At 34.0% G+C, this 20,907-nt stretch overlaps 2 protein-coding genes across 4 annotated transcripts; both read right to left on the reverse strand.

Annotated features, from left to right (window-relative positions):
- Nucleotides 1-9,988: 9,988 nt before the first annotated feature.
- On the reverse strand, nucleotides 9,989-11,393 carry LOC132608058 (protein MAIN-LIKE 2-like). Its single transcript, XM_060322133.1, has 3 exons — nucleotides 10,965-11,393; nucleotides 10,745-10,876; nucleotides 9,989-10,132 (listed from the first exon to the last, which is right to left on the reverse strand). The coding sequence occupies exons 1-3, from the start codon at nucleotides 11,391-11,393 to the stop codon at nucleotides 9,989-9,991; spliced, it is 705 nt and encodes a 234-aa protein (XP_060178116.1).
- Nucleotides 11,394-18,480: 7,087 nt separating this feature from the next.
- Nucleotides 18,481-20,176, reverse strand: LOC132606490 ((S)-8-oxocitronellyl enol synthase ISY1-like). Of its 3 annotated transcripts, none has more exons than XM_060320020.1 (2): nucleotides 19,933-20,176; nucleotides 18,481-19,821 (listed from the first exon to the last, which is right to left on the reverse strand). In XM_060320020.1, the coding sequence occupies exon 2, from the start codon at nucleotides 19,736-19,738 to the stop codon at nucleotides 18,662-18,664; it is 1,077 nt and encodes a 358-aa protein (XP_060176003.1). In that variant the 5' UTR covers nucleotides 19,739-19,821; nucleotides 19,933-20,176; the 3' UTR covers nucleotides 18,481-18,661. The 3 variants fall into 3 exon arrangements, with proteins under 3 accessions (XP_060176003.1, XP_060176002.1, XP_060176001.1); XM_060320019.1 differs by having other exon boundaries at nucleotides 18,481-19,826; XM_060320018.1 differs by having other exon boundaries at nucleotides 18,481-19,792; nucleotides 19,933-20,175.
- Nucleotides 20,177-20,907: the final 731 nt, after the last annotated feature.

The raw sequence follows: 20,907 nt of genomic DNA on the forward strand, positions 1-20,907 counted from the left end.
CAATTTGATACTTAATATTAAAGCATCTAAAGAATTGTCATCTTGCAAGGATACCTGCAAGTTAGGATAAGCATTAAAATAAACTGGACCATAAGCCAAACTTGTTTGGACTGTCCCTATGAGGGATTTTTTCCAGTTTCGATTTCTTCCATCTCTTAAAGCTGCTATAAAGCTTTCTAGTAGACCTCTTAAGGTTAAAGGTTTAAATGTAACCTGTACTAACCCAATATGCATAAATCTATGGGTTATCCTATAAGGAGCAAGATCACTGTCAGATAAAAATCTAAAAGTAGCATGATCATTATCTACAGTTATTGTTTCTTCAGTAGTTTTAACTACCTGTTTGAGACCTAATTTCTCAAAAGTACCCATCTGATATATTAATCTAGATTCTATTTTAGGAATCGTCCATTTATTAGGGAGATCAAGTTCTTGAGGAGTATCATATTCCTCTTTCTTACTGTTTTTAACAGTTCTTTTCCGATTTATAAAATTCATTATATGAAATCGTTGATCGTTGAATTACATCACCTATTACTACTGGAACACCATGGCTCTGATACCATAATACCGCAAGGATCGCGCCGCCGCATGATGCCATCTAGGTAACAAAAGTTTTACTAGGTTACTAACCCTGGCGTTGGGGTTGTTCCTACCAGAACAAGTCCAACAAACGCCATCATGTTTTGGTTATGAACAGTCCGCCTGGGTTAGTCTCTACCTAACCTTGAACATCATGTTTTGGCTCCGATCATGATGCATTAAAGCATTATTACCATGATCTCAGTAGTCTAGTGTGACGTAATTAGACGGAGTATTTAGCCTATAAGGCTGAACATGAACTGAATTATAAATAAAGAAACTAAAATAAAAATAAAAATTATACCTTAAATATGAAGGTTGTGCTCAGCAGAGAAGGAATTTATACAAACAAACTTTTATTTATGAAAGAAAGATTTTTACAAGGGAGAGAGTGTGAGAGAACTTGTGCTTGGGGGATCCAAGACTTGTCTCTCAACTGAGAAGAATGATCCTTTTATAATGGATCATGGGTACTAAACAACAAAATCAAAAAGTAAATGGCCGACAACATTATGGCTAGATAAAAAGAAAAACGGAAAGTAAAAGTGGCCGAAAGTGACCAAAGTGGAAAACATAATTATTACAATCCTAATAATTAAAGTTGCTTTAATTAAAGCAGATTCTTTCTTTATTAAAGTAGCCGCCTAGTGGCGGGTCCCACCAATCACTTCATTAGTGACTTGCCCTGGTCTTTTGTAGAGCTAGAAGATTCTTCCGTTTGGCCAAGAAATTGAGCCGCAAATTGTGCAAATTCCTCTGTATTAGCTGGACTCTGAGATTCTCCTGCTAAGACCTTTGTATCATAGTCTTCATCTTCTTCATTGTCATTGTCAGTGGTATGACCAACAGACGTCATTGATGTATCAAACATAGCTTCCATATTAAGATGCTGCATTAAATTAGATTTGAACTCCTCCATGCAAGTAGCTATAAGCTGTTCTGGGGGAATTACTCCTTTCTTCATATGGATTTTTCGAGCAATATGCTCAAAAGGACTGGGAACTTCCTTTTGTCTGGAATTAATAGAGTCCTTATAATGTGCAATGGTAGTTTTAATTTGATTTATTAAATCCTGCCCTGGGATAATTCCATCTTTAGATTTTTGGATCAATTTTTTCCAGAATTTTATATAAAAAATCCTGTTTAAGCAAGACATATTTTGCGGGGTATAACCCACCTCAACTGACCATTTCATGATCCACAGAATAGAGAATTCAATGAAGAAATACATATTAGAAATTTCTTCAGAGAAAGTAATATTATTTTCTAAATCTATTATTTTTGGAGAAACATCAACCCATTCAGTATATAAACTCTTGAAGGGTTCTGGTAAAGTTTTCACGGTTGGACCATAATGGATCCACCATTGATAAAACCAATTTGGAATGCCCTGTTTATAAACATTGGCACAGATTTTTATAAACCATGAGTGTTTCTTATTATGGTTCTCATATAAAAAAGCTTTATTAAAGCTTTCAACATAATCCCAATAATTGAATTTAACTGGGACTTTCTGTTCTGGGTGGATATAATCCCTGTCCTTCAACGGACTTATTCCCCATTCATTTGGAGAAAAGATCTTTTTTATAATAATTTTTGAAAAGTTATAAACTTTTTTGGTATTAGCCGGATAAAAATGCTGGAATTCAACTGACCCTGTATATGAAAGGATCATTTCACAATTCATCCGATATTTATAAGTCGGAGTAGCGTATGACGCTGTATCAAAATACCTTTGCATTATTTGCCAAGGTTCATCCTTCCATTGGAGATCATCATTCTCAAGGAGAATTATTAACTCTCGATGAGGATTTTCTTCATAAGAATCAGTGTCCCCATTATCATCAATTACGAGAGCACTGGAATATGATGGAGGCATATTATCCCCTTTTTTCTGTGCTTCTATGAAAGCAAGACATTCAGCATAAGTGATTTGTTTCTGGGTATTACCAGAAGTTTCTGCAATATTGTCGGCTATTAGCCTTTTGTTACCCATTTGGGCAAGAACAGTGCCTCTGCCCGTTCCTTTTTGTCCTCTTCCCCTTCCTCTATTATTATTATTATAATAATAATAATAATAATAATAATAATTTTATAAATCAGAGCCATGGTGTTCCAGTAGTAATAGGTGATGTAATTCAACGATCAACGATTTCATATAATGAATTTTATAAATCGGAAAAGAACTGTTAAAAACAGTAAGAAAGAGGAATATGATACTCCTCAAGAACTTGATCTCCCTAATAAATGGACGATTCCTAAAATAGAATCTAGATTAATATATCAGATGGGTACTTTTGAGAAATTAGGTCTCAAACAGGTAGTTAAAACTACTGAAGAAACAATAACTGTAGATAATGATCATGCTACTTTTAGATTTTTATCTGACAGTGATCTTGCTCCTTATAGGATAACCCATAGATTTATGCATATTGGGTTAGTACAGGTTACATTTAAACCTTTAACCTTAAGAGGTCTACTAGAAAGCTTTATAGCAGCTTTAAGAGATGGAAGAAATCGAAACTGGAAAAAATCCCTCATAGGGACAGTCCAAACAAGTTTGGCTTATGGTCCAGTTTATTTTAATGCTTATCCTAACTTGCAGGTATCCTTGCAAGATGACAATTCTTTAGATGCTTTAATATTAAGTATCAAATTGCATGGATATGATTATATGTCAGGTATAGAGGTAATATGCATCTGTTATAGAATATATTATAAACCATTATATACTATGAATCCTATGTGTAAAATCATGGATTTCAAAAATGAAACTATTTTAATAGAAACTAATTTTGGTAAATCCAAAATTATGACTCGAAGACCTATCAAGTGGGATGAAATAGATTTCCCTAAAGAGTGGGTCATTGAAGGAGCAACACCTCCTCAAAATGTTTTTACCGAAATATCAGAAATTGAACAGATCCCAGATGGGACAGTTAAATTAAGATTTCCTGAACCGGAATCCTTATTAGAAGACAATGAACATAATAGTGTTCGATCTAGTATACCTAGATCTATGTATTCTTGTCGATCTTAGATATCTCCTGTTGATTATATTGTGCAGACTCCATCAAGAGCTTCTACTTCTCACATTAGAGATACTAATACTAATAGAATTAGTAATTTGAAAATTGACCAGGATAATATTGTAACTGGTATTCAAGACCCAGAATTAACTGCGTCAGACATGGATTTTCCAAGTATTTAATGGATCAGGTCCAAAAAAATAATTTTAGCCGGGGATCACCCGCAAGATTGCAAATCAGTAAAGAGTTTTATACTCCGAAATGGGAACCATTTAGACAATGGTTCTTTAATAATTTCAAACCTCAGGAAACAATGATTTTCCAGAAGGAATTTTATAAAGATCTTTCCAAAGCAAATAAGATTATATCTTTTGTGCCTTGGTTTATGGCAAAATATCTTGCTAATTATATTTCTGTTCTCGAAAGAGAGTATAAATTATCTAATGGAGAAGTCATTCATACTGTATTTCCTCCACAACAGTCTTTTCAAATAGGGAAAGATGATAAAACTTTGCATTTTGCAGCTTTTTCAAAATTGATTGAAAGCGATAATCTGCCTGTCATAACCAAACATATTAATAATATGGTAAGGCAACAAAATTATTCTAATATTTATATGAATATTTTGGGTGAACAAATATTTTCACTTCACGAAAAAGTTGATAAACTTTTGGCTTGTTTTAATAAGGCATCTACTTCTGATAAGGAGAAACAGAAGGAAGTTGTTGCTACTCCAAGTATACAGCCTCCTCCTGAGATTCATGATTTTAAATTAAAACGTTTATCAGATTTAGAAAAACTTTTAGATGAAAAGTTTAAAGGTTTAAAGCTCAGTCCTTTAATAGCAGAGGATGATGAATATTTGTCTGATATTGATTATAAGGCTCGCATAGCATCAGATATTAAAAAAATTGATGAATATTATGTTGTTAAGCCTACCCAGAGAATGTACTATTATCCTCGTCCAACTCCTCAAGATGTTTTACTAGAGGAACATGAACATGTTATTTCCAACAGTTATAGTGGTAAGGAAATATATGAATGGAATATTGACGGTTATACTGAACGTCAAATTTATTGTACTATTCATAGAATGTTAATGTACACCACTATCTGCAAGGTTCATAAAAACACTGAAAGAGTTATTGCAGATATGATTATAGCTGGTTTCACTGGCCAATTAAAAGGTTGGTAGGATAATTATTTAGCCCCTACACAGCGTCATTCAATTTTATCCGCTGTTAAACAGGAACCTGGCCATGAAGAACCTGTGGCTAATGCAGTTTATACACTGGTTATTAATATTGTGAAGGCGATCTAGTAAATCCTTTTTATTAGGAATTGGATATCTAATACATTTTAAAACTTTATTAAGAGGTTTATAATTTATCACCAATCTTGGAACGCCTCGTTCCTGTTCAGCATGTTTAATAACATAAGACCTTTTTGTAAAAGAGAATAAATCTCCTTTTTACATAATTCCAAATATTCAGAATTTATTTGACATGGTCTTGCTTTAGTAGGAATATTATTTTCAGAAAAAGATTCTTCATATGGAAGAGTGACAATATGTCTTTTTCTGTCCCAAAAAGCATTAGGATGATCACTACAAATGTGTAGAGAAAATTGATTTTTCCTGTAATTTAGGATTTTGTAAAATATCTTCAATTTGAAGAGTATAAATTTCTTGTTTAAGAAAATTAATTTGTTGATGTTTATTCATCAACCTATCTTCGATTTCATTCAGAATTCTTGAAAAAGGTTCAGTTATAAACTGGAACTTAATCGGTTTTTCTTCATAGGTTCCTATAAAACCTTTATCATCCATCCATTGAATAGGAAATAGCTTATGGATGAATGGAGTTCCCAAAATAACTTGGTTTGAAATATTTTTTACCAATACAAAGCTTTCAGGAATACAAACTTTGCCTTGGAAAATATAAGCCTTGGGTAATTTATAAGTAATACCCATTTTTTGGCCACTAGCAGACCGTAAACTATGAGTGGTTTTTTGAAAATATTTTGAAGGAATTAATCCTTCTTGAATACAGCTTAAATCTGCTCCGCTATCAACTAGAGCAGTAAACTCTTTTTTAAAATTGTAATCAATTAAAATAGTAATTTTTATAAAAAAATTAAAAGAAGTAATGATATCCAATTTTGTCAAAAAACTGGAACTGGAATTACCACTACCTTCTCCTTCTTCCGTAGTAACAAACTCTACGGCATTATCAACTGGTGGGTCTTCCACCTTGTTATAAACTGGTGTTTCTATAACTTGTTTTCCTTTTCCCTCAAGCTGGGAGACCCTATGATCTAGAATAATCCGGTGTCTCCTAAGGGTGGAAATTTCTTGCTTAAGGTTATGAACTTCTCTTTCTAAGTCTTGAGTGGTTGCCGGTGTAATTATGATATTTCGGCATTCTTGGAGGAGTTTCTTAACTCCAGCCATAGTATAAGGTCCTGTAGGTTCTCTAATTTCTACAGCAGTTGGTTCTTCTTGGGGTTGTTATTTTGAACCTATTTGGTCTATGATTTGAGACCTAAGGTTGGGGTCCTTAATATATTTAAGGAGGTCAAAGAGGTTATTACCATCCAACACATGAAGACTGTTTTCACTAAATTGGGAAACAAGTTTATAAAACTCATCGTCTTCCTTGGGTTTAATACAAGGTTGTCCTAATTGGCATGGTTGACACTCATCATTCGAGCTAGTCGAGATATAACTCGCTTCATCTAATAATCTAATATCTTCATCTGAAGAGTGGTTGGAGGAACTATCACTCTCCTTGCCAAAATCATCCTCTGGTTCTGTGTCTGAGTTTAAAAAATCTTATATAAAGATTCCCTAAGGTCATCATCTATGTTAAGGGCTTTAATATTTTCCATAACCTTACAATTCTTATAAAAATGACCTACTCTGCCACACTTATAACAGGCTTTTGGGTTTTTGGATTTAATAAAATCTTTTCTTTCCTTGAAAGTCGTTTTGCGCCTAGCTTTTTTCTGCACGCGCTTTTCCTTCCATTGTTGGAAGTCCCTATGCTTTTTCTTATGCCTATGAGGCTTTTTGGAAGATTGTGGAATGTCCAATCCAAACTGTCCACAAAATTCTCCTAATTGTTGTCTTTCATTAAGACCATGGCGCTTGATTTGCTGATTGAGCCTAATTTCATTACATAAGGCTAATCCTTCCTGCATACAAATACCAATTAAATTTCCATATGTATAAGAATTACAATTAATACTTCTATCCCCTTTCCTAAGAGCTTTTCTAACTCTTTCTGCAAAAAGAGGAGGGAGTCCATCTATAAATTTGGACTTCCAATGAGAGTCATTACTCTCTGGTAATTCCATGACCCTGTAAAGAAAAACATCTTTATACCACCTAAATGAGGTTAGGGTCTTACATCTAAGGTTTTGAAGCATGGTACGAATAGATTCACTATTATCGGACCATCTTCCTGAAAAATGTTCAACAATATTAATGACCAGTGTATAAACTGCATTAGCTACAGGTGCGTCATGACCAGGCTCCTGTTTAACAGCGTTTAAAATTGAATGACGTTGTGTAGCGGTTAAATAATTATCCCACCAACCTTTTAATTGGCCAGTGAAACCGGCTATAATCATATCTGCAATAACTCGTTCAGTGTTTTTATGAACCTTGCAGATAGTGCTGTACATTAACATCCTATGAATAGTACAATAAATTTGACGTTCAGTATAACCGTCAATATTCCATTCATATATTTCCTTACCACTATAACTGTTGGAAATAACAAGTTCATGCTCCTCTAATAAAACATCTTGAGGAGTTGATCGAGGATAGTAGTACATCCTCTGGGTAGGCTTAACAGCATAATATTCATCAATTTTATTAATATCTGATGCTATACGAGCCTTATAATCAATATCAGACAACTATTCATCGTCCTCTGCTATTAAAGGACTGAGTTTTAAACCTTTAAATTTTTCATCTAAAAGTTTTTCTAAATCTGATAAAGATTTTAGTTTAAAATCATGAATCTCAGGAGGAGGCTGTATACTTGGAGTAGCAGCAACTTCCTTCTGTTTCTCTTTATCAGAAGTAGATGCTTTATTAAGACAAAAAGTTTATCAACCTTTTCATGAAGTGAAAATATTTGTTCACCCGAAATATTCATATAAATATTAGAATAATTTTGCTGCCTAACCATATTATTAATATAGCTGGTGATGACAGGCAAATTATCGCTTTCAATCAATTTTGAAAAAGCTGCCAAATGTAAATCTTTCCCTATTTGAAAAGATTGTTGCGGAGGAAATACAGTATGAACAACTTCCCCACTAGCTAATTTATAATCTCTTTCTAGAACAGAAATATAATTAGCCAGATACCTTGCCATAAACCAAGGCACAAAAGATATAATCTTATTTGCTTTGGAAAGATCTTTATAAAATTCGTTTTGGAAAATCATTGTTTCCTGAGTAGTAAAATTATCAAAAAACGATTGTCTAAATGGTTCCCATTTAGGAGTATAAAACTCTTTACTGATTTTCAATCTTGGGGGTGATCCCCGACTAAAATCAATTTTTTGGACTTGATCCATTAAATACTTGGAAAATCCATGTCTGACGCAGTTAATTCTGAGTCTTGAATACCAGTTACAATATTATCCTGGTCAATTTTCAAATTACTAATTCTATTAGTATTAGTATCTCGGATTTGAGAAGTCAAAGCTCTTGATGGAGACTGCACAATATAATCAACAGGAGATATATAAGACCGACAAGAAGACATAGATCTAGGTATACCAGATCGAACACTATTATATTCATTATCTTCTAATAAAGATTCCGGTTCATGAAATCTTAATATTATTATTATTATTATTATTATTATTATTATTAATAATAATAATAATAATAATAATATTATTATTATTATTATTATTATTATTATTACTACTATTATTAGTATTATTACTATTATTATTATTATTATTATTATTATTCATGAATCAAGAACATGTTTGCAAGACTATGACAAGTATCTCACGAAACCATGATCTCACAAGCTATCATGATAATTCACATGTTTTGGGATTTGCTTAAACCGAGAAGGCTCAGTAAAGCCTGAAACTACGTAGCCACTGTAGGATAAGGGTTGTCAGCAAGGAGGCAACACCTTCATTGTGCAGTTTGGATCCTTACATGCTTATTATTACTTAAATCTCATATCCCTGGCAATGTATGAGTGTTCTGCTGGTAGGACGCAAGTACCAGATCATGTTATCGGTTATACTATAGCACTCCCCACGTTACAAGCAGTTATATATACATGTATTTCCATTGATCTACTGTTTTCAGACTTTACTCACGCTTCATGCTCATGTTCAAGTTATATTCAGTTTCAGTTCATGTCATTGTGTCATGTTCTTCATTTCAGCAGGTTTTATATACTAGTACTATTCACCATGTATTGACGTCCGTTTTTCCTCGGGGGCCTGCACTTCACGGTGCAGATACCGGTTTTCAGGAGCATACACCTGCGCAGTAGGATCACCTCTGTTATCAGCTTATTGGTGAGCCCCACTTCTCTCGGGGTTCAACATGGAGTCTGCACTAGTATTCAATTCATGGTAGTCCAGGGCCATGTCCTGGTAGTTAGTATTCAGACATGTTTTAGAGGTTTCATAGACAGATGTTAGTTCACGGAGTCAAATGTGCTTTTATGTTTGCAGACTATTACGTTTTTTCATGATCTTTCATGCCATGAGATTACTTCAAGACTTTATTCCGCAATTACGTTTTCATGATTCATTTAAATTGCATCATATAGATTATGTTGTTTTGATGCTCGTGTTGACAAGCAAGCCATAAGGTTCGCTCGGACACATGCAAGCAAGGCTCGAGTGCTGTGTTGCGCCTAGGCCATAGTTCGGGGCGTGACAAAGTGTACCTCTTTCAAACCCAATATTCATAGTGGGAAGATACATAGTACCTCGAATATCAAACTCATCGTCAGTGGGTTCTTCAACATAGGTAGAGCGTTCTACAGTTACATACATGTCGAAAAGGCCCCTCACGTGTGATTACGCCCGGTGTTTGGACCTCCGGAGCAGACATCTATGAGCTGGACATACCAAAATCTATTATTGGGTAATATGCATCATCAACTGCAGGCATCGACGAGCTGGGAATATCTTGATCAAAACGAACCGCATCTTCATCAACCAACTGGTGATCCACAGGGCCTCGACCCCGTCTGTTACCTGCTTGGCGTCCTCTACCACGTGTCGCAAGTCTTGGTACATTAGGACGTTGACGACGAGGAACATGCATAGTAGGAGGCTCGACGTACTCCGTCGGTGGTGTATAATTTGGAGCGAAACTCAACATCGTGCCCAGAAAGCAGCAGCCATAGACTCTGTATTAATGTGGCTAAACTTCTCTGCTAATTCCTTCATTTCATTAGACATAGTTGGATCTTGGATAGTCTCGTAAGCCAACCTGTACGATTCGTGATGTCTTAAAGCCTAAAAAAATTAAATTATAAGATTTGACAGTGGTCTAAGACACATATAAAGGCATTAAACATCTAATGCAATGTAATGTACGTACCAGTGCCTCATGCCTGCCTGCCATGTGTTGGTATCCTCTATCCACATTATGCGCAGGATTTTCTATGAAAGTGCGCGAGTGATGTCGATACAAACAAAAGTACTCTGATAGTGCCTGTGGGTCTTCAGTTTGATACTCGACGAGAATTAACCTTTGTCGACGATTAGCCTATAGATAGTCCGTTTGCATAAAATTTTGTTGATCCTCCTCTTTTATAGCGTATGTAATGAAAAGGGTCAATCTCAACACATGGTCCCGGAATATGTTGCTTCCTACCAAATTTTCTGAGAATGCGGTATACCATGTGCCACACATGATAGATTCCACGGATCACGCAGACACCACTCATGAAGTCCATTAATGATGGCCTCTGAATAAGGCTGCCACACAAACTACGATAGAAAGAACATAAAATTACATGATAATAAAATAAACAAATTACACATAAGTGTAACTATTATATCAAAACGTCAATAACAACCATAATTATGATAAAATACCTGACCATCTGTTAGGTTGTCCAATACATCCCTACATATGGCTAGCACATCACGTGCCTCATTTTCGTGGGCTTTACGATGAGTCCACTTTCGTACAAGAGTCGTGTGTGGCTGAAGAGCCCTGGGTGGTGGCTGCATCGATATAATTCGCTCCCAAGCCTAAACCTATATTAGAAAAAAAATAGAAAGCTTATAACTATCAGATACGACAACCAAATAAAATCATATAATTTTAAAGGTCACGTACCTGCAATAAGGAAATTAATGCACACACATCCTTGGCCTTTTTCATCGAAGCGCGACACAGACAAGTATACAAATATGACAATGCAGTCGCTCCCCAAGCTTGTGTACTCATTGCGTTAAGGTCACGCATGTCAAGCAAATAGTCTAAATTAAATAAGTCACCCGACTTATCCGGAAATATCGTGCCGCCATAGAGCCATAGCAAGTACAACCTAACCCTCTTTTGCACATCAATTTCTGGGGTCTGGTATATAATGACATTTAAGCCTCTCATATATTCAACTAATTTATTTACTTCCAACCTACTAACACTGTTAAAACAATCCTGACCGGGTGCCCAACCAGTAAGCTCGTAGATCAACTGTTGCCACTCCACAATGTCTATATTTCTAGAATTAACTTGATTCAACGTGTTTGCATCTACAACCATGCCAAACATGAGCTCAATATCTTGTAATGTGATAGTCGCCTCACTCGTACGCAGATGAAAGGTGTGCGTCTCAGGATGCGATCTCTCTATAAGTGCAGTGATGACTGCCCAATCATATGATACACATCCTACCTCTACTACTCCCCTCAATCCACACAGGACAAAGTAGTCAAGGATGCGAGGATGAAAAGGATGACGCCTCACGTGCTTCCAAAATTCGGTATCCGCGCGGCGTGGAATTTGTCATCCTCTCGGTCCTCTCAAGATCCCATCCCACACACCCTGTATCGATGCTTCTCCTGGAGTATTAGCACATCATACACTTCTGGCCCCGGATGTAGGGGTACCCGTGGAAGCTCCATACCTAAAAATAAAATAATTGAAGTCCAGATCAAGATATTTGGAGTAACTTAATATAAAAATAAAAAATAAAAAAGTTTGTTATTCCAATTTTAGCAGAACAAATATGCACCGGCTAGAATAAAGCCGACTTCCATACACTTTATTTAGAAACCACTTATAGTGGACCACATTAGTACCTATAAAAATATAGAGAAAATAATTGTCCACCCACTTAGACTTAGGTCCCATCTAATAATGCATTATCATGACATTTTAAGTATCCTTTTTTCTGATCCAGTAAGGCATCAATTAAGTTTCACTTTTCTAGCTATATAAATATCACATTAAAGGTATAATGAAAAACTTAACAAATCAGACCTTTTATATAACAACCCACGAAAATAACAGTAACATAAGAACAAATTTCTTCAAAAGTGCTACTTAACAAATCAGGCCTTTTATATAACAATGCTTCTAACAATCATGTCTAAAGTTCAGATAAAAATAACACAAACAAAAAATTAAAGAATACATACAATCAAGATATTTAAGATAAACAGATATCCTACATCTACCATAAATACACAATATTATATGAGTTAGAAAAAATACCTTAATTTAGATAGCAACAAAAGGTTTTTGATGAGGAAATTGCTCCAAAAATTAGACTGCAATGCAGGGTTTAAAAAGAAAATAAATGAAGGAGAAGGACAAGATTTTTGGAGAAAACTTCTGATGTAAGCTGGAAGGCAATGGTGGAGGAGGCGGAGGAAGATGAAAAATTAGGGCTGAAGTTTTGGGGTTTCAATGTGAATGTTGTGGACAGCCCAACGATTCACAAAACATATATTTTGTAAAACGTTGGCTGGTCCACGTTTTACAATTTTTTTTAATGGTGTCTGACATGATGAAAAAAAATTGGGATATAACGTTGCCCCATCCACGATATACCCCTTTTGGTATATCGTGGAAAGGACAATCCCATTTGATTTATTGTGGGCATTTTAATGCCATTTAGACTCCGGACTCCAAAAATAAGCAACAAAAATGTTTGTGATTGTGCGAAATTTAATGCGATTGTTAAACCTCTTCTTCTACCAGCTGAACATGGTTTAATAGTTTTAAGTTAATTGCCACGAATAGTTGATTGACCATTTTAAATTTTCAAGTCACCAAATAGACATCTCTGATGGGTAGGGATCTAGTAACTCAGGTGGTTGACTACCTGAACTTTCATCTTGTTGGTAAGGGTTCGAATCCCCACATTGTAATCTCCTTTCCATTTCCGCTTCTCCTACCCCTATGTAATAAAAATAATTTTTAAAAAAAAAAAAATCTCTGATGGTTAGAATTGTGGCTCATGATCATCTAGCTCTGGAAGGCTCTACAGTTGATCTAGATGCAAACGCCAGTGAATGAATTAAATAATGACATGTGTAATTATTTTATATAGAAAAAAAAGGATAAATTGCGTTAAACACTCATATAATATCACTCAGTTGTGGATACGCTCCCTATATTACTAAATTAAATACTGAACACCCATATACTATGAAAATCGTACTCTTATTTCCTTCACTAGACGGCGTATGCCCATGCTGCGCACGGGCCCAACATTTTAAATTATAATGTATTTATATATATGTAATTGTGTTAGGATAGTGATAATATATATATTTTATATTGCTAATAAACATACATAAGTTTGTACTATTTTTATGCATATATATATTATGCTCAAAACACGATTAATATAACATTTTAGTTTGTACTCCGTATCTAAAACTTTATTATATTAGTGTTTGCTATGAATACAAAGTCGGCAAAAATTTATTAATACTTTTTAAAAGAAAAGACTTGTTTAAAAGGAAACTATTTTTCTCTCTTTGAGATAAAATAATAGCAATGTTTAAGCATCAGTTGATACTTTAAATTTTAATTCGATTAATTTAAAGGTGTAAAATACTTATTATTTTTTATCAAATTTTGATTTGGATAATTCTAATTCAAATTATTAAATTAAGTAGAAATTTGATTTTCTATTTAACCGAAGAAATACTATTTTTTAATTTTTGGTAAATATTCTTGGTTTAGCTCATTTTACTTGTCATGTTGTCTTTTGCATGGTTTTTTAAGGAAACGTCAATTAAAATTATAATTTGACTAATTTACCTTATTCATTATTTGATCTTCATTTGATATTATTTTTTCTTTTGCGACATTAATCTCTTTTCACATTTATTAGAGTAAGAATAAAAATTAAAAAGTAATTAAATTCTATCTTATTTTAAAATATAAATATTTGAGTATATTAATTTTAGTTAACATAACAAATAAATGACATGGCGGAATAGCAAATACAACAGTTCAATATCTAGATTAGATCTCAGGCTAATATAAAAAAAGAAAGAAAATTGTATGATTTAGCTACTTAACCTTTTGAAGAAAAACAATAATATGGAGTCCATATTTTGTGTTGTACAATAATTTCATTTGCTCTCACTAATGAGTTGATACGCATGTGACAATGAATCCATCATTATTGACTTAATGGGATACTTTGGAAATTACACGAATACTGTTTGATTTTTTAATATGGGATGCACTTTTGTTTTTTTACATTATTACTTTACACTGTATATATATATACTATGTTCAAAACACGATTAATATAAGATTGTAGTTTGTGCTCCGTATCTAAACTTTTATTATATTAGTGTTTGCTACAAATACAAAGCCTGCAAAAATTTATTAATACTTTTTAAAAGAGAAAATTTGTTTAAAAGAAAACTATTTTCCTCTCTTTGAGATAAAACAATAGCAATATTTAAGCATCAGTTGATACTTTCAATTTTAATTCGATTAATTTAAAGGTGTAAAATACTTCTTATTTTTTATCAAATTTTGATTTGGATAATTCTAATTCAAATTGTTAAATTAATATTACATGTTTAAAACGAAACAACGTAAAAGTTTGATAAACACGATTTATATAACATTGTAGTTTGTGCTCCGTATCCAAAACTTTATTATATTAGTGTTTGCTATGAATACAAAGTCTACAAATATTTATTAATATTTTTTAAAAGAGAAGACTTGTTTAAAAAGAAACTATTTTCTCTCTTTGAGATAAAACAATAGCAATATTTAAGCATCAGTTGATACTTTCAGTTTTAATTCGATTAATTTAAAGGTGTAAAGTACTTATTGTTTTTTTTCAAATTTTGATTTGGATGATTCTGATTCAAATTGTTAAATTAATTTTACATGTTTAAAACGAAACAAAGCAGAAATTTGATTTTCTATTTAAACGAAGGATTACTATTTTTTAATTTTTGGTAAATATTCTCGATTTAGCTCATTTTACTAGTCATGTTGTTTTTTGCATGGTTTTTTAAGGAAACGTCAATTAGAATTATAATTTGACTAATTTACCTTATTCATTATTTGATCTCCATTTGATATTATTTTTTCTTTTACGACATTAACCTCTTTTCACATTTATTAGAGTAAGAATAAAAATAAAAAAATAATTAAATTCTATCTTATTTTAAAATATAAATATATTTATTTTAGTAAACATAACAAATAAATGACATGGTGAAATAGCAAATACAACAGTTCAATATCTAGATTAGATTTTAGGCTAATATAATAAAAAAAATGTATGGTTTGGCTACTTAACCTTTTAAAGAAAAGCAATAATAGGGGATTCATATTTTTTGCTGTACAATAATTTCATTTGCTCCCACAAATGTGTTGATACGCATGTGACAATAAATCCATCATTATTGACTTAATGAGATACTTTAGAAATTACATGAATATTGTTTGATTTTTTAATATGGGGTGCACTTTTTTTTTTTACATTATTTATTTTTTTAATATGGGATCCACCTTTTTTTTTTATATTTCTTTATTTTGTTAATATGAGTGGAAATGATAGGTTTACTTTCTTTTTTTAAAAATTGCTTGGTGTTTAATATGGGGCACACCCTTTTTTTTCTTTTTCTTTTTTGTGGGGGGCACGGACGACGATCCACCCGTGCTTCTATATAGTTAGAATATAATAGTTAATATTTACAATATTGCCCTTATCTCCAATAAAATATATCATCTAATTATCTACTCATTCGAATTTGATAATATTTATTAATGAAATTATCTGGTTTTAAGATTTGGGAATGGTAGGTAAAAGAACGAAATAAACAAGTAACACTGAAATTTAAAGAATACCATTCAAAAGCAATGACATATTTAACCACTGTATTGCTTCAATATTGCTCGGTGATTCCAAGGGTACAAAGACTTTCTTTACTTGACATGAAGGCTTTCTTTAATTGACATGAAGGCCACTGGTTTAGGATTAGAGTACGAAGTATGTCTAACGGTCTCAAACTTTCAAATGATTTTGCTTATAATTAGTGACTGTTCACCATTATAAATACCAGGATTTATCAGTTTTAGACGATCATTATTTTTTTCTCTCAAACGGTGTTCAGTATCCGCAAACGGCGTTCAGTATCCGCATGGGAATCAAGTAATACGGATTCACCCTGAGAAGTCTCATTTAATTATTTATGTCGTATTTATCTATCGCTCTAAAAATTTAGCTCATTATCAACTCTCTTCTACTCTTTAGTTATTTGTTCTCGTGAGATGTTCTTTGATGTGCGCTATGTAGAAAGTTTGCACACCTTCCATGTTACCTTCCTCAAATTTACTTTTCTTTCTGTATATCGAATGTCACTTGTAGGTGTGTGCATGGATCGGGTTGATTCGAATTTTTTAAATACCAAACCAAACTAATTTTGTTGGGTTTTTAAATTTATACACCAAACCAAATCAATAAAATTTAAGTTTTTCAACCTCGGGTTTTCTCAGATAATTCGATTTTCTCGGGTTTTTAGAGTTTTTTCCCGGAAAAGTTTTCATACAAAACATATAACTTTTATTTCAAATATTTCTTTAGTCCTAGTAAGATACAACTATATAATAAGGTGTTTCTTAAGAAAATAACACAAAATGTGAGATGAGTAATGACATTGTATTAAAATATTCGACAAAAAAGATAATAAAATTGGTTAAAATAAATATTTCTAATTAATAAGTCATAAAAAAAATAACCATATATAATCTAAAAATACTAAATCATGCTAAAATAAGAACGGGTAATAAGTATTAGTTACATGACAAAAAAAAAATTAAGTTATGTATTTTCACTTTTTAGACCAATTATGCAAAATTAAAGAATAAATATCCAACATTATTGTCAATCCTAGTCGTAGAATTGAATTTCTTTTGTTAGCATTGAAGATCGATGCAAGATTTCACCACCTCTATCTACCCCAACTAGTACTATTTGATCTAAAAAAATCCAACCTGAAAACTTTCTCTCCCCCGGAAAACCCTCTATCCCCAAGCCCTTTTACTAGGTTGGGCAAGCTTTGATGCCCCTACTCCCAAGAAGTTGCTGCTATTGGATGTATGTTGGCGCTAGAAGGGCCGCTTGATCACTCCATCTACAACAAAAGTATACGACTTTCCGCTTGGGAATTATACAACCACCAAACCTTCTTTATCATGATTCGACCCATACCTCAGACCTAAGATTAAAATCTCTCAACGGCGGGAATGGGAGATTACCGATAAGCCAAATGCTTCCCGAACCATATTCAACTTTAAGGCATTTCGTTGCACTTTAATCACCCTCGTGAAGAGGCGCACTCCGATACCATTGATGTCCAATAGCCTTTATAGTAATGGCTAGATCTACTACTAACTCGTTAACTATTAGTTCAGTGACCATTTGAGAAATCAAATTGAAATTCTACACGATAAGGATTTAGATCTGGGAACTGCTTCACTTTATTAGGAACACATTCTTCTTGAATTTTGCAACTATAGTTTACCAAATCAGATCCAGATAGCTGAGATCCAATTTGCACTGCACTGGTATAGTGTACTCTAACTATGTACTCTTATCGGTGTACCTGATCCCCTTAATGATGTACATACTGCTGAACTTCTAAACCAATTATATTAAAACAACTATTCTTGTTCTGGTATTCACTCAGATTTATAAAGATGAATTCTACATAGGATTCAACTTTCACTGCAAACGCATCACCATCTAAGAGGCCTTCTAGATTTAGCGATTCACATTCAAAGGTGGAATTATCCAAAGCAAACAAGGCACTTTCATTATCTTCTACTCTCCCTTGCAATGAAGATATCCATCTATAAATCCAGTGCACCCTTAAAGTGCTGATAGCGCTAAAGGATAGACACTCGCACATTCCTCACTTGCGACAACTATGTAAAAGTGGTGGCACAACAAGGTGTTTAACTTCTTCATCATAAAGATACTAAACAGATCTCACCCGCAAGGATGGTTCAGTTGGTTGAGCATGAAATAGAGGTCTCAGGTTCGAAACCCTCTGCCAACGACAGCAGGGGATTTGCCTTCTAGGTCGAGCTTGTCGCACGGGGCTTGCCTAGTGCGAGTTATCTCTCCGGTGTAGTTTGCGGGCTATTGCACAGGAGCGGGTTTACCCTGTGCGCACCAAAAGGATAGCGACTGCAGGTTCCCTTGTCATAAAAAAAAAAAAAAAAAAAGAAGATACTAAACAGATCTCATCAAAATCATGAGCACTTTCCAGTCATCAATGCAAGCAACATGTACAAAAAGATGAAACAAGAAAACAACAGAAGCCAAATGGATAATTACAGCAGAAGAGCAAAAGAAGCCAAAAGTACATCGTTTCAGCTATTATTACTTTTTATTACAACATAAACAACAACAACAACAAGCCCAGTATAATCCCACCATGTGAAAGCTATTATTACTTTTTATTAAACATAAATAGATAGGAATCAAACTCAAACATTTTATCACACAGTAAAAACCACAAACACATATCAAACTAAGGAACAACTTTGTATGCTTTCACCTTATCAATCCAGGAAATGAATGCTTTTTGTGAGTTCCGGAATCCCAAGAAACCATGCTCCTTGCTCTTGTTCATAGTATCCAAACGACAATCACCACCAAGAATATCATCAACAAACCACCAAACACCAACCTCCTCCAATTTAATCGGCACCAATCCATTCTCCTTCACAATCTCATCCCAAACAGCGCCTTTATCTTTCATCATCTCTACCAAATTGCGTCTCTTCTCGTTTTCATCAAACTCCGCGGCCTCCATTCCAAATTGCTCAGCCAAAACCTTCCAAAAATGCTTCCACTTAAAAACATCCCCGTTGCTCACATTAAACGCCTCATTCTTAGCATACGGATCAACAGCAGCCCATATCTGATGTTCAGCAATCAAATCCGCATCAGAGCAATCCGAATACCCATCCCACGCTTCCTTAACACCCGGAAACCTCAACGGCAACCCTTCATGTTTACATATAGCCGCGTAAACACAAAGCGTACCAACAATATTCATCAAACTATACGGTGAAAACCCAAATATCTTTCCAGGCCTATGAACCGACCACGTCAATCCTTCCTTCTTCTCTACCTCCTTAAACAAAATATCCTCAAGAGTATAGTAAAAATTAGGTGCATTTAATCTCGGTAAATCCTCATGAAACGGAGAATCATGGGCTACTTTTCCATACAATTCAAACGGACCCAAATAATGTTTTCGACCCGTTTGCAAACAAATATGTCGCAAATTAGGACAACTAGGGACAACAACATTAAGAGCATTCTTAAACATTTTCCCATTAATTTCACAGTTCTCCAACTCAGTGGATCTATTAGCCCAAGTAACATAAAAAACATGGGTAACATCCGTTAGAACGGATAGTTTTGATTGGGCATCTTCTTGGTTTGATATGTCACATTGGATGTATTCAATAGGGTGATCGGTGTTCCATGACGGTCTAGGGCGGCGAGCAACGCCGTAGACCTTCCAAGGACCGCCAGGGGTGTCGGCCAGAGGGAGAATCTCGGCGAGGCTGTTGCCCACGATGCCGGTTACTCCCATGATTAGAGCAACGCTTTGGTACTTTGGCGGTGCATCATCCTCTTCAAGTTTTTTCTGTAAAAGGTGGCTCAAAGTTGGATCTACTACACTATAAACAACAAGTATGAGTCTATATTAATTCTGTATTACATCCACTTTAGTTGGAGATGTTTTATTGTAATAGATGTGAAATATAGATTCAGAAGGGGATTTACCTTGGCAGCACCAATGGCTCCAGCCCACCACCAGCTCATGTTGGAATTACAAATTTGGAGAAGATTTTAGAAGAGAGAATAGTTTGTTGTAAAGGTTTGAATGGGGATGATAAGAAGGAACATTGAAGAAGGTAGGTGGTGATATATTATGTGTTTTGCTGAGGGTCAAACAGTCAGAGCGGGGTAGCATAGAGACATGGGAGTGCGTGACGGCAGATGAGTTGTGGCTCTGGCGTTCGTTCGTTCTATTTCTACAATATTTTAATTTCCATTAAGTCATAGTAATAGTATTATGAAAAGATCAAGGATTTTAGTCCCTCAATTATGCTATATTTCAGTTTGGTCCTTGTATAATTAGATTGAGTATATTTAACTTCCTATTAATATAATTGTGCGGTTTTGGTCTCTGAAACAGTCAAACTAACTGTGGTTAGAACTTAATGGAATCAATATTTAAAACAAATTTCTACTGTATAGAAAAGTAGGTTTGGGGCAAGATATAAATAAAGTCAAAAGTGAGGGCAACTTTCTAACCCTCCTATGTTTCCACGTGTTGCTTCTTGACGAATCCACCTAGCTACTTCAATGTAAGTTCGTCGACACAACTTCTGAAATCGTGGGACCCGCTGATTTATTTAATGTGCTGCTTTATGTCTTATGACCTGCTTACGTATTTGGGGTCCACTTTGTCAATTGGTTTATTTGCTATTGCATATTATTCAATTTTGGATATAAAGTAACTATTATACTTCTTTGTAGGAAAATCTGTGAAATCAAGAATATCTTTGTTGTGTGGAAAGTCACCACAGATGCAACTTAGAATTTATTGTTACACTGTGTTTAACTTTTGAATATGTAATTTTTAAAATATTAAAAATATTAATATCTGGATCAACAATGAAAATTAAATGCAGCTACTTTTTATTTTCAGTTCTTTTGTTTGGAAAAGGAGAAGTCACAGTTTACTATATATCT

Source organism: Lycium barbarum, chromosome 8 (genome assembly GCF_019175385.1).
Source record: "Lycium barbarum isolate Lr01 chromosome 8, ASM1917538v2, whole genome shotgun sequence".
NCBI classification, from domain to species: Eukaryota; Viridiplantae; Streptophyta; class Magnoliopsida; order Solanales; family Solanaceae; genus Lycium; species Lycium barbarum.

Excerpts from the sequence above, each read along its gene's own strand:
- LOC132608058 (XM_060322133.1), bottom strand. The coding sequence starts at position 11,393 with ATGGTTGTAGATGCAAACACGTTGAATCAAGTTAATTCTAGAAATATA. Across the intron at positions 10,877-10,964 it reads CATTAATTTCCTTATTGCAG|GCTTGGGAGCGAATTATATC; the intron begins GTACGTGACCTT and ends ATATAGGTTTAG. Across the intron at positions 10,133-10,744 it reads TGCTAGCCATATGTAGGGAT|GCTTTAAGACATCACGAATC; the intron begins GTATTGGACAAC and ends TAATTTTTTTAG.
- LOC132606490 (XM_060320018.1), bottom strand. The coding sequence starts at position 19,971 with ATGAGCTGGTGGTGGGCTGGAGCCATTGGTGCTGCCAAG. Across the intron at positions 19,793-19,932 it reads GAGCCATTGGTGCTGCCAAG|AAAAAACTTGAAGAGGATGA; the intron begins GTAAATCCCCTT and ends CACCTTTTACAG.